At 43.7% G+C, this 13,407-nt stretch overlaps 1 protein-coding gene across 1 annotated transcript in view; it reads right to left on the bottom strand.

The window, feature by feature from the left end:
- NUFIP2 (nuclear FMR1 interacting protein 2) overlaps positions 1–13,114 on the bottom strand; it is a 24,124-nt gene extending 11,010 nt beyond the window's left edge. The window contains exons 1-2 of the mRNA XM_021704177.1: positions 12,764–13,114; positions 5,437–7,161 (exon numbers count right to left, since the gene is read on the bottom strand). Of these exons, the coding sequence (XP_021559852.1) occupies positions 5,437–7,161; positions 12,764–13,046 (2,008 nt within the window). The 5' untranslated portion in view covers positions 13,047–13,114. The remainder of the gene's footprint in view (positions 1–5,436; positions 7,162–12,763) is intronic.
- Between the last annotated feature and the right edge of the window lie 293 nt (positions 13,115–13,407).

Here is a 13,407-nt window from a genome sequence, read left to right as displayed (position 1 = left end):
GAGAGAGGGAACACAAGCAGGGGGAGTGGGAGAGGGAGAAGCAGGCTTCCCACCGAGCAGGGGGCCCGATGCGGGGCTCGATCCCAGGACACTGGGATCATGACCTGAGCTGAAGGCAGACGCTTAACGATTGAGCCACCCAGGCACCCCAATAAACATTTATTTTTAAAAGGGGATTTTAGGGGGGGCGCCTGGGTGGCTCAGTCATTAAGCATCTGCCTTCAGCTCAGGTCATGATCCCAGGGTCCTGGGATCGAGCCTCGCATCGGGCTCCCCGCTCAGCAGGAAGCCTGTTTCTCTCTCTCCCTCTCCCACTCCCCCTGCTTGTGTTCCCTCTCTCGCTGTGTCTGTCAAAAAAATAAAATCTTAAAAAAAAAATAAAATGTTTATTTTCAGATAAATAATACATTCATATGACTGCAAATACAAAAGGTAAAATCTTGTTATTCCTCTGCCAAGACTATTCCAAGAGTTCATCAGAAAAACGGCTTCCAGGGGTGCCTGGGTGGCTCAGTCTTTAACCGTCTGCCATCAGCTCGGGTCATGATCCGAGAGTCCCGGGATCGAGCCCTGCATTGGGCTCCCTGCTCAGCAGGAAGCCTGCTTCTCCCTCTCCCACTCCCCATGCTTGTGTTCTCTCTCGCTGTCTCTCTGTCAAATAAATAAATAAAATCTTAAAAAAAAAAAAAAAAAGAAAAATGACTTCCAATGTATCTTACAAATTGGTGCCACATTAATCTAGCTGAATGCAAGGTAATAATACCAACTCAGTTTTTAAAAGTGTACAATAAAACAAAGGCTGATGTACTGTTTTATAAATTTAGAAGCCCAGGCTTAAAAATGACAAATGATTTTTTTTCAGGTACACAGTAATTAGGAATACTTTAGCATTCACCCGTCTTCTGTGCAGTTAAGTTACTTCCATTCCACCAGCCCCTCTCCCTGATATTCAGTGGCTCCCCACCTGCCTCCAGACTGATCTGATGATCTGGTAGCAACTTACCTTCCTTCTATGTTCCCTCACCACATCCAAAGCAGAACCCTTCCAATATTTACATTTACTCAGGATTCTCCAACTTATCTATTCTTTATCTTCCTCCTCTCTGCATTTCCATAAGTCAAAAAATCTTCCCCATCCATCAAAACTCAGTTTAAATACTGCTGCCTCCATGAAAACAAACCCACATTTACTCTTCCCACCTTTACTCCATTAAAAATTCTCCTTCCACTAAAGTCTTCTAGGTATTTGTATCTGTATGACACTTAAAATCTTGCCTAGTAAACTTGTGTGTTTTCACCTCTACTTAAGCTCTTCAAAGAAAAAGACTCACCCTTTCGAAGTCTTCCATAGCTAAGCAAAGTACTTTGCCTCTAAGTACATCGTAAGGGAAAGGAAAACATACACACATACACATTACTGCACAACTGTGGCAGAGAAAAAGAAAAAAAGGATTAAGCTGAAGAAAGCTCTCTAGACTTGGAGTTCCCAATCCTAGCTGGCAATGAGAACCACCTAGTGAGTTAAAACACATTTTTATTCCAGGGTGTGGCCCAGATCTAGTAAATCAAATCATTTATGCCAATAACCTATGGAGGTAACAGAGAAACAAATTCTTAAAGTTTCATACTATAGCCTAGTGTTCCCTCAAGGACATTTTATACTAGATAACTGTCATGTTGACTCACTTCAACCATCAAGAATTAGACCTTATTTTATTCATCTCCCCTTGCATCTCTACATGCTGGGTAAAATTTACCATATCAAATTATTTTTTCATGAATACTCCAAAATATCAGCATTTTGAATGCTTGATAACCTTCAGTGCATTATTAGTTAGGCAAGATAAATCAACCTGGTTTAAACAAACACTGACCAAACACACAACTCACACCAACCTATTTCAACAGATTTGGCTTCAAATGACTTTTTTTTTTTGAATCAAATTACTTCAAATGACCATTTCAAAATCAAATATTCACCTCAAAAAGTTAAAGGGTCTAGTGTTACAAGTCTCTTGAAAAGTAAATGCTTTAAAGGAGGCAACAGTTATATGTCCTGGGTATGTGCATTAAAAGCTATTACTCTAAGTATCAACTAGCAAAATGTTAGGATACCTGGAATTTGCTCTTGACACTGCTACCAAAGAAAGTATGAAGGTAGGCAGGTGAAATAAGAATGACCATGCTTTTTAAATGTTCAGGCTAGACGATGGGTACATTGGGGTTCATTATAGGTTCCACTTTTGAATATAAATTTTTTCATAGTCAGTTTAAAAAGATATCACTTTAAAGTTCACCCCTTAAGTGCCACTTGAGAATAATAGAGAATAGAACCTACATCTCACCATAAATATTAATACTGCTATGTAATGGTACAATATTCCCCCAGATAATATAAAGATTAACCCTCCTGTTTCTTAAGAAAAGTTAATAACATAATGTGTAAAAAGAAAAATCCCAAGAACTAGAATTCCCACCAATCTCTTTTTTTATGCCTCATCATATCTGTATTTCATATCCTCAAAATGTACTGAACATTAGTCTAAGGCTGCAAGTAATTAATGTTTAATCTAAAAAATGCACCATTCCTACTGAACTGACACCAAGCACCCTCTTACCTACTATTTCCAAATAAAGTTGTTGAAGAGCTTATTTTTGAAGTTAGGAGGTATGCCTAAGAACTTCTATTCCTGAGCCTAACTTTAACTCAGTAAGCGATTGCCTTTGAAAGTTGAAAGAGAAGACTACACTAACGGACCAAAAAAATACAGGTGCTCTTTTAAAGTATTCCAATAAGCCAAACTGATTATTACCTCCTTTAGAGTTTAAGACAACTTGGGGGGAAAAAATAGCCAGCCTTCGCTTATGAGAAAGATCTGCAGATCTTCAAAAGGTTGTAATTCAAAACAAATTCAAAGAAAAATTAGTGACCTAATGAACCAATCCACATTTGGCAGTAATTCAAAGAACCTGCCACTAGGAACTAACTAAACTGAATGTTATCCATTGTTCGGGGGGGGGGGGGGCGACGGGTGACAATCAATACCAATTTAATCTCAGTAATATCCAACTACAAAACTCAAATTGATGCACTTTACTAAAGCAGATCATTCGGTAATATCAGCAAAATTAAATATAACTGCATCCATGTAGGGGCATTTAGCTCATCTAAGTACCACTGATTTCCTATCTAGTTAGCCTACCTATACGGAAAATGCATACAGAATACCTAGAAATAAATACAGGAGTTAATACTCCCATTTAAAAAGGCTTACAATTCTCCATAATAAAAATCTATATAAAACCACCAGCCAACCGCCACTTAATGGAACAAGTTGTCCCGGACTTTTTTTTTGCAGGTTACGGAAGAACATAATCAGATATCCTCTCAGGTTCACACAATGACCACCAATACAAAATACTCAGGTAAAGCTTTTCCCAATAAAGGTCTCTGGAGGGCAGATGGCACAGAAGATACCACCAAAAACGCCAACTCCCCCAGCAGAATTTAACTGATAATTAACCACAAGTCTTAAGAAACTAAGCAATTTTTTTGCCCTAACTTTCCTAAAAACATCCACTTCCTGGTTAATTCATTTACTTCCAAATAGCAGTGCTGGAGAAAAAAGTGAAGACAGGTAATTTTATCTGCCAGGATTTCTACTCCTAAACTCCCATAAGGCAATACTACTACTTACTCCCAATTTTTAAAGGGAAGAAAAATAGAAAAAGGACATCTGTTCATTTTACTAATGTCTTCCAGTTTGCAGATAAGGAAAGGTATGCAGAGGAGGCAATTTGCTTAAAAGTCACATAAATAGCTTTGTTATTCATCTCTGAGGCAGTGATTCTTCCAGGGAGAATATGGTAATTACCTCATCCCCACTATATGATATGCTGCCCCTTCCCTGCAGTTACAAGTCACTGCCTAAAAGAGCCAATGTTAAAAATGGGAATGTGCAGCATATCTTAGGTGTGTGTATGCATGCATGGGGTACAGATTTCTGTTAGGGGAGGAGGGGAATATGGAAGACTGAAAACCACTGTTCTCAAAAGTACCTAGGTTGTAAACATCATTCACTAAGCCTCGTTATTTGCTGTAGGGATAATAAGTTATGCCATACAGCATATATATATATATTTTTAAAGATTTTATTTATTTAGGGGTTGCCTGGGTGGCTCAGTCGTTAAGCGTCTACCTTCGGCTCAGGTCATGATCCCAGGGTCCTGGGATCGAGCCCCACATCGGGCTCCCTGCTCGGCGGGAAGCCTGCTTCTCTCTCTCCCACCCCCTCTGCTTGTGTTCCCTCTCTCGCTGTGTCTCTCTCTGTCAAATAAATAAATAAAATCTTAAAAAAAAAAAAGATTTTATTTATTTATTTGAGAGAGAGAATGAGAGAGAGAGAACACACGAGCGGCAGAGGGTCAGAGGGAGAAGCAGACTCCCTGCCGAGCAGGGAGCCCAATGTGGGACTCGATCCTGGGACTCCAGGATCATGACCTGAGCCGAAGGCAGTCGCTTAACCAACTAAGCCACCCAGGCGCCCTGCCATACAGCATATTTTTAAGACACAAATGGGGTGCCTGGGTGGCTCAGTCGGTTAAGCATCGACTCTGGATTTTGGCTCAGGTCATGATCTCAGGGTCCTGGGACTAAGCCCTGCAGTGGACTCCCTGCTCAGTATTCTCCCTCTGCCCCTCCCGACGCTTGCTCTTTCTCTGATATAAATTAATTTTGACTTTAAAAAAAAGACACAAATAAACCATATTCTAAAAAAGTTATGCGCATGGAACTTGAAAGATATCGGATTCCTTTTTTTAACATAGGCTTTGGGCTATGGAAAGTACAGATTCCAAGAGCCTGGTTCCTACAATGCTAATTGGGCTTGCCATTGCAGTTATTGAAATTATTTTCCATTTCCCATTCAGCACCCACTATTCCTTCGTATAAGAGGAAAAATAGTTTGACACTCCATCTTTTTGGACTCCTCCTCAAAAACACTGCTCCTACTCATTTTACACAAATTAGAACTATCAAGTGAGCTCACTAATAAAGAAGCATATGATATAAAAAGCAAAGGAGAGTGAACATCTGTTCAAAGAAAAATTTTAAAAAGAACCCAAGAGAAAATATGTCATCCCTTTAGGCACAACCCCACCCCTCTTCACTCTTTGAACCAAGTGTAGGAAGTCAAATATACTTGTACATATTAAAAAAAAATGCTTTTAAGTTGAAAACGTGAACATTCCTTCTTAATAGTACTATTTCCAAAGACCCTGAATTAGTTTATCAGCTGCTTATCCACTGTTATTCTCAACTTAGTTTCCAAATTCTTAAAGAATCTCATAGTAATTTCCAAAATTCACCCTTAATACACCAGCTAATGTAAGTTAAATCAACCAGTAGGAATCTTTATAGAAGAACAAATGAGTTACCTTTAGTGTGATATACAATAGCAGCCCTCAGGTCAAAAGAACCCCAGCTATCATTTCTTTCTAGGCCTCTCTGGTATCTCTGGTCTTTGGCGGAGCCTAACAAAGTGTTCGTAGGAGACGCCAGAGGATTTTGATTTTCTATCTCATAGTCCTTTGAGAGAAACACTAAAGCACCTTGACTACTGGTGTCTGCTTTTTGCAGGTCACCTATATGACTGGGTTCCAAGGATAAGGCTCCACTCTCACTAGTAGTCCCAGATTTTAGAATGCTACCCAGAACTTGAGGACTAGTCCGTTTTTCCAGCTCATAAGCCTTGGGAAACACAGGATGCTCAGTTCCTGAGGGGATTATTTCAGCACCCTGTGAAACCAAAGTGGCAGGATATTCCCCTTGAAATGTCACCTCCATCACTTTATGATCTGATGACTTCCCAATAACAGTCTCAGGGCCAGCACTGGGCTCATTTATAAATGATAAACCCCACTGATTCTGGAAGATATCCCCCAGGTTTTGCTGATCTGTCTGAGAGGGTAGATCCACTTGTGCCGTGCTCAACAGCACAGTTTGCATATTTGAAGGATAGATAAAAAGGCTAGATTTAATTTGTTCAACAGCTGCTGAAGTCAGACTCATGTCCTGGAGAACTGAATCAGTCCCAGACGAGATGGGTGTTAGAGTATTAGCAGCAGTAGTTAGCAGTGGCTGACCCCCTGGAGAATACACACTTGCATCAGTCCCTGCTAAAACAGGCCCATTAGAAAAGTTGGCCGAAGTAACAGATTTCAGCGCTGACATAGGGACCTGGGATAACCGACTTGAAGACTGGGTCTGAGTTTCCCCAGTAGATGATGAAGAGGATGAAGATGAAGATGGCGACACAGAAGAATTCTGTACAGTTTTGTTGAGGTTTTCCTTAACTTTGCTTGCATAACTTATTTTAGGAACTATTTTAGCACTGCTATTGTCCACTGGAAAAACTGGTGGTGGTTTAAATAGGGTCCATGAGTCCTCTTTGGAGGTAACAGCAGAAGCATGCTTTCCTTTGGGCCGATCATCAAACTTTTTGCTGCTCACACCAGGTTTAATATCAGAGCTTTTCCGCAGCATATCACCCACAGCAGGTTTTCCTCGATTTGTTCCTCCAGGCCCAGCTTCATACTTCCAAATGGGCTTCGAACCATCTACTCGATTTCCCTTTTGTTCACTGTAGTCAGGCTTGAAAGTTTCAAGTCCCTGTTTTAAGGTTGGGACACTGGTCTCCTGTTGCATTATTTTGTCCTGAACTAAATTAAGGTTTTCACAACCCTTGGCACTATTGCGCCTAGCTTTCCTTTTTTTAGGAGTGGTATATCCGCTCTCAGATCCACTACCATCATTATCTGCTCCTTTGCCCATATAACCATTAGTAATATAGCCAGAATTAGTTGTTACAACACCATTTGGAATTGCTACTGTATCGGTCTTCTCTACAGACTGGTTCTCTCCAGATTTATTTTCGTAAGATTTCCCATTCTTTTTGTCCATACTGTTCTTCTGAATGAAATTCCTGGTTTTAATTCCTGCTTTCCCAAAGGTGCTGGCCTTTACAGTCTGCTTCAGATTAGTGTCTACAATTTGTTGGTTGCCATTGAGGACCCTGGAAATAGGGTTGGTAGCTTCATCAGAACCCAGGCTCTTTAAAGGTATTTCTCTTTCTCCAGCATTACCATTTAGTTCACCATAGCCTAGAGAGGGCGGAAAAAAAAAGGTGTTGGTTTTTTTTTTACAATTATAATATATACATTACAGTAGTACCTAACATTTAAAGACACTATGCTATGAGCATTAGCTTGACGATCTGTTATTATTTCACAACTACGAGAAAACACTTGTGAGCCCCATATTAGTAATCAGAAGTCTACCAAGCAAGAGTCTGAACCAAGCTGGAATTCAAACCAAAGTCTGAGGTCAGAAAGAACAAGACCTCTTAACAGCACGCCATAATACCCCTCACCTAAAAGAACCAACTTCCCCATTGTTCTCACAAGGCTGTTATAAAATTTCCTTTACAATTAAGAACAGAGCTACCCTCTGGGCAAAAATCAAGTTATGTTGATACATTAATTGTACAAGGAAATTAAAGAATCCCTTCCCAGGGGCGCCTGGGTGGCTCAGTCAGTTAAGCTGCCTTAACTCAGGCCCTGATCTCAGGGTCCTGGGATTGAGCCCCATATCATTGGGCTCCTTGTTCAGCTGGGAGTCTGCTTCTCCCCCCCACCTGTCTGCCCCTCCCCTCTGCTCGTGCTCTCTTGAGCTCTCTCAAATAAAATCTTAAAAAAAAAAAAAAAAAAAAATCCCTTTCTATGCAACCATAAATGGCTGGTAGTCACCATAAGCAGTTTCTACTGCATTCTGCTGAACAAAAATCTAATACTCATGAACTCTTTCTACAGTGGTCTTGAATTTATTTTGACATTTCCCAGACATTAGATCATACTGTTAATGTATGAAACCAAAACAACTATGTACCAATGTTTCTAACTCTTTTAAAATATATTTTCTTCATTTTATATCTGGGTAAGCAGACTCTCAGGGAAATTAACTTGCCCAAGTCACAACATAGAGAACTGGAAATCTGAACTCCAGTCTGCCTATAACATAGTATCCTATTACTATGTAATACTGCCTACAAGTGATGCAATATTATTTACTAAACAAAACTACAATGAAAGTTATCTAATTTTAAAAAGTGTTATGGTGTTCAAGTTTAAGACCTTCAACTACCATAAAGAGTTTACTACTATACATTATTCAATTAGGCTAACAACAGCTTTTCCCATTTCCTTACCCATAAAATAGTAATATTAGTTATCCACCTTTCTATGAAATGTTCCCAAAAGCATTTTGAGGTCAAGTAATTAGAAATAATTAGAAACAGATACATAGGGCGCCTGGGTGGCTCAGTTGGTTAAGCGACTGCCTTCAGCTCAGGTCGTGATCCCAGGGTCCTGGGATCGAGTCCCACATCGGGCTCCCTGCTCGGCGGGAAGCCTGCTTCTCCCTCTCCCACTCCCCCTGCTTGTGTTCCCTCTCTCGCTGTGTCTCTCTCTGTCAAATAAATAAATAAAATCTTAAAAAAAAAAACAAAACAGATACATAATAGAAGGATACACACACATTCATTTAAGGCAGCTTTTCAGGGGATTGGGGGAGAGGTGTCCAATAACAATACCAAGTAATTTGCCTTTGTCACTTTCATTCATTCTTGTGGGCCTTTAGCCTGTGAAGGCTAAAAGGAATGTGAACTATATTCTTGTTTTGAAATTGTTTTAATTCCCAATATGGTAATCAACAGATATATAACCCAAAGTAAAAGCTCTTTGTGAATTTTAAAAACATAAAGGATCTAGGATTTTTTTGTTGTTGTTTTTTTTTACAAGTGTGAGAACCATTGTTTTAAAAGAATTTGATGTGGAATAGAACATAGTCTGGGAAGATGTACAACAGGATGTACTATAATTTTAAGGCACTCATTCCATATCAGAGAAAAAGATAAGGACGCTAAGAATGAACAAATAGAGGCATTTTCTTCTACTGTATTAACTTTCAGAAAAGAAGACTATAATCGTTCTAAGACTGAATGGCACAAAACTTGTACCATAAAAAATGTTTTGTTAAAGCTCTTAACTTCTGTAGAGTTGTAATTTTTGACTGCTTTTTTTTTTTTTTTTTTTTGACAGCCAATCAAATCAAACTCTGGTGGAAAAATTCTAACTATGAAACTACAAGTAAAGAAGAGATCACTGCTTAGGGTGTTTTCTGAAAGGTTCCTTTTTTCTTAAAAAAGTTCCTAAATAGAGGCTCTCAACATTTTTAACAGATCCAAGTTTACCTGTGTACAACTCTAGACTAAAAAGAAAAACTACATATACCATTTAACATGCCAACAGGCTAAACAAAGGTCTGTACTCTTGGGCCCATTAGTCGTAACTTTCTCAAAGGTAAGCAAGCAGTCTTAAAAAAATTCCAATATCCAAACTAACCTGGACCAAAGCCAAGACTTTTAAGTGAACCAGGATAATTTTTCCTAAAATTACTAGTATTTAGTGGTTCCAATATCAGGAATCACCAAACAATTTAATAACAGCTCCAAAGCCACTATACTTCTACTCCCAAGTTTTAATAACAAATAGCATTTCTCATTTAACTAAGGTTTTTTCCAGGGGCACCTGGGTGGCTCAGTCGGTGAAGCGTCTGCCTTATGTTCAGGTCATGATCTCAGGGTCCTAGTCTCGTGGGGAGACTGCTTCTCCCTCTCCCTCAGCACCGCCACCCCCCGGCCCATCGTGCTACCCTCTTTCTCATATAAAGTCTTTTTTTTTTTTTTTAAGATTTTATTTATTTATTTGAGACAGAGAGAATGAGAGACAGCATGAGAGGGGGCAGGGGCAGAGGAAGAAGCAAACTCCCCGCCGAGCAGGGAGCCCGATGCGGGGACTCGATCCCGGGACTCCAGGATCATGACCTGAGCCGAAGGCAGTCGCTTAACCAACTGAGCCACCCAGGCGCCCCTCTCATATAAAGTCTTAAAAAAAATTTTTTTTTCTATAGTAACTTTGTTGGTATGCAAAGCGTACCAGAGACATTTTCTTTCAGAAACTTAGGTATTTAAGAAAAATGCAAACACCACAGAATCACTGAGAGAAGTCAAAGAGCTCTCTGCACTTTCACTATTCAGGTTTGTCATGCTAAAGCATCTAACCCTACTTCAAATGGACTCTGCAAAACTTCAGTCCCGAGAAATCTAGCTTTTGGATTAGAAACCGGGATTATTGAACACATTTGGCCCTCTCTTGCGCCCTCTTCTGGAAAAAGAAAACAGGTTCCTCTTTATAGGTTTGTGGGTAATGGGTCATAAAAGCCCACTTCAACATATTACAGATACATTTCAAAAATGCTCCTAGTTTTCTTAGTAAATTAGCATTATACATGTTGAAGTCACAATACTGTAACCAGGCCACACATGTAAAACTGTTCATCCCAAATTGTTTACATTCTCTCAAAACTGCTAAGCCCAGTTTCCCCTCTTTATCCTCTTCCTGGATAAGACATACTAATTTGAAGAACGCCACCTTGAATGGTTCAGGGGCTGCTTCTATATGCAGAGACGATGCCTGCAGGGGTATATTAATACCTGATCAACGAAATACAATTTTCCAATCTGAACAGTAATACTGCTTTATATTCCAAGCAACTATAATAAAGTAAGATTTTCTTTCCTCTAAGTTGAAAAAGACCTAAGGTTAAAACATTTAGTGTTGTATACTTTCTAATAGTTTTCAAGCTGTTCCAAATCCGTTAAGATTAAATAATATATATGTTCACTTCTACTGCACACCTGATGTCCCTGCCCCCAAAAGTGGAAAATCTGGCATTCCAATTTCAGTCTTCAAATTACATTAAGTCTTCAACAGAGCAGCAATTTTTCTCCAGCTCTCAGTAACTGCTTGTATCACATTTGATATGCTGGGTTTAACATCCATTTTCTTACTATTCCCTTCATTTCTCTTCAATTTATAAGGAGTCTTTAATCTGTAAAAATCTGCCTGGTTACAAACTTTTCATTTCTTCTCAAATGTTTTCTAAAATGACTTTTACTCTCAATTTAACATTTGTTCAAATCAAGACTTTGGGGCTCGCCATCAATTTGAAAATAGAAAAACATCTTTCCTTTTTACATGGAAAAAAAGCCTCGTCCGAGGCAAGATGGTAGTGAACCAACCTCATGGATGAGCCACCTCGTTTCTCCTTTAAGGACAAGAAATAGGGGTCAAGAAAAACTCGCCCTCTCCCCCCATCCAATCATTTTTCTAATCGCTCTCCTCGAAATCACTACCCAAGCCCGGAAGGTAAATGCTGGGGGGCTTGAGGGAGCGAAACAAGCTTTTTTTGTAAAAATGAGCTGCTAGAGGGAAAGGGCCCAAGTCAAAGCCTGAGAGGCGGAGTCGTGAGCGAACCTGGCAGGAGACGAGGTTCCTGTGGCAGAGAAACTCGTGACCGGGGAGCCTGGTTCCCGCTGGGTACCCCACCCGGCCTTCAGGCACCGCCTCTACCCAAAATGTACCCCCCCCACCAGCCCTCCTGCCCCAAGGAGCGCCGCGGCCGCCGCCCGCGGCCTCCTGCTCTGGGCTCCACTTCCAGGCCGGCTCCCCGCGCGGACCGCCCGCGCCTCCCGCCGCACCCGGGAGCGGGAAACGCGGCCGCCGGCGCGCGGGGCCCGGTGCAGGCCGCTCCCCTCGTGGCCGCTTCCCTCCCCCACCCCAACCGCCCCCGCCCCTCACCCCAGGGACCCGCCCGGGACCGCGCGGCCGCCACCGGGTTACACAACCCGGCCGGCGACGGGGGGAGGGGCGGCCACGGGCCGGGGGCGACGGCGCCCCCGCAGTGCGGGGGGCAAGGCGGCCGCGGGTGGGGATCCCGAGCCCCCCAGCTCCGCCGCGCCGAGCCCCCTCGACACCCTTCCCCCTCCGCTCCTCAGTGGGCCGGAGTCGGTGACAGGAATCGGCTTCCAACATGGCGGACAGGAAGCGGCCCCGCGAGGAGGAGAGAACATTCCAGCCGCGCCGGCTCTGGGGGGAGCGGGCCTGGGGCGCCGGCCTCGCGAGGAGCCGCAAGGGCTGACTGCGGGGTCTGGTGCCCGAAAGGGGCGTCTAGAGGTGGAAATGACTCGAGAGACGAGGGGTCCCGGCCGCCCCCCCAGACGGGGAACCCCAAGGCCACAGGTGGGCTTGGGGTGGCGGGTGAGGGAGGACACTTCCTCAACTCTGCCCACCTACCCTCGCCTCGCCGCCTGCAAAAGGGTCTCGCGACACCACCCAAGTCGGGATTCGCTAGGCCTTCTTGAGATACACCCCGAAGGCTTTTGCGGGGGGAGAGCTATGGACACCCCAAATCAGGGCTACCAAATTAAGGTTCCTCCGGGGCCTCGGGAAGGTAAACGGGAAAGGAATGATGAGGCTGGACTTCCAAGGCCGACCCTCCGGGTCTCCCTCCAGCCCGGGCGGGGGCCGGGAAGGTCACACTGGCCTGGTTGGGCCTCTCCCGTGCTGAGGGGAAGGAGAGGGCGCTGCAAAGCCCGCGGCCCAGGCCGGGCTTTGGGAGAATGGAAGGGGGCTTCCCCAGCCCCGCAGGACACAGACACAGACACACACACACACACACACACACACACACAAACACACACACAACCACTCGGACCGCGTCCGCGCTTTCCACATCCAGCCCCACCCCCATCTCCCCTACCCCCCACCCCCATTCCCCTTCCCCCACTCGTCCTCCCTCCCAGACCTGTTTTCTTCTTCGGCGTTTCCTGGTGCTGCTGGAGGGCGTGTTTCTGCTCATGTTTCAACGCCTTAGGCTGGGCCTTGGGGCTGCCCTCGGCTCCATGCTGCAGGTATTGGTGAGGCTGCTGGTGATGGTGGTGATGATGGTGGTTGTGGCTGTGGTTGTAGAAATAATAATGGTGGTGGTGGTGCGGCTGCTGCTGCTGCTGCTGCTGCTGGGGGTGATGGTGCGGATGGTGGTGGCTGTGATGGTGCTGAGGCTGTGGCTGGCCGGGCTTCTCCTCCATTGAAAGCGGCTGGGACTCCCTGGCTGAGGCTGCGGGCTGCTGCACCGTCAGGATCTGAGACTGCTTCTCAGGGCTCACTCAGTATATCTGAGCGCGTCTAGCCAGCGCACTGGTTAACCGAGCGATTCTGCGAGATTGGCAGCGGCGCTCCAGCAATCAGGAGCCGCGCTGCGCCGCAGGCCCCGCCCCTAGCCCAAATCCTCTTTCCTTCCCCTTCGCCACTGCCTCCTGGCCAACGCCACTTACCCTGTGCAACCTCACAGGGCCCGGCCTTCAACGTCAGCACTATGGCTCTCTGCTGTCGCTGTCTCTCCTTCACCGCGCAGTCTGCGAACAGCACTTTCTACACTCCTCACCCGCA

This window comes from Neomonachus schauinslandi, chromosome 15 (assembly GCF_002201575.2).
Source record: "Neomonachus schauinslandi chromosome 15, ASM220157v2, whole genome shotgun sequence".
Taxonomy (NCBI): Eukaryota; Metazoa; Chordata; class Mammalia; order Carnivora; family Phocidae; genus Neomonachus; species Neomonachus schauinslandi.
The sequence above is the reverse complement of the archived record's forward strand: the minus strand, read 5'-3'. Positions and strand labels throughout refer to the sequence as shown.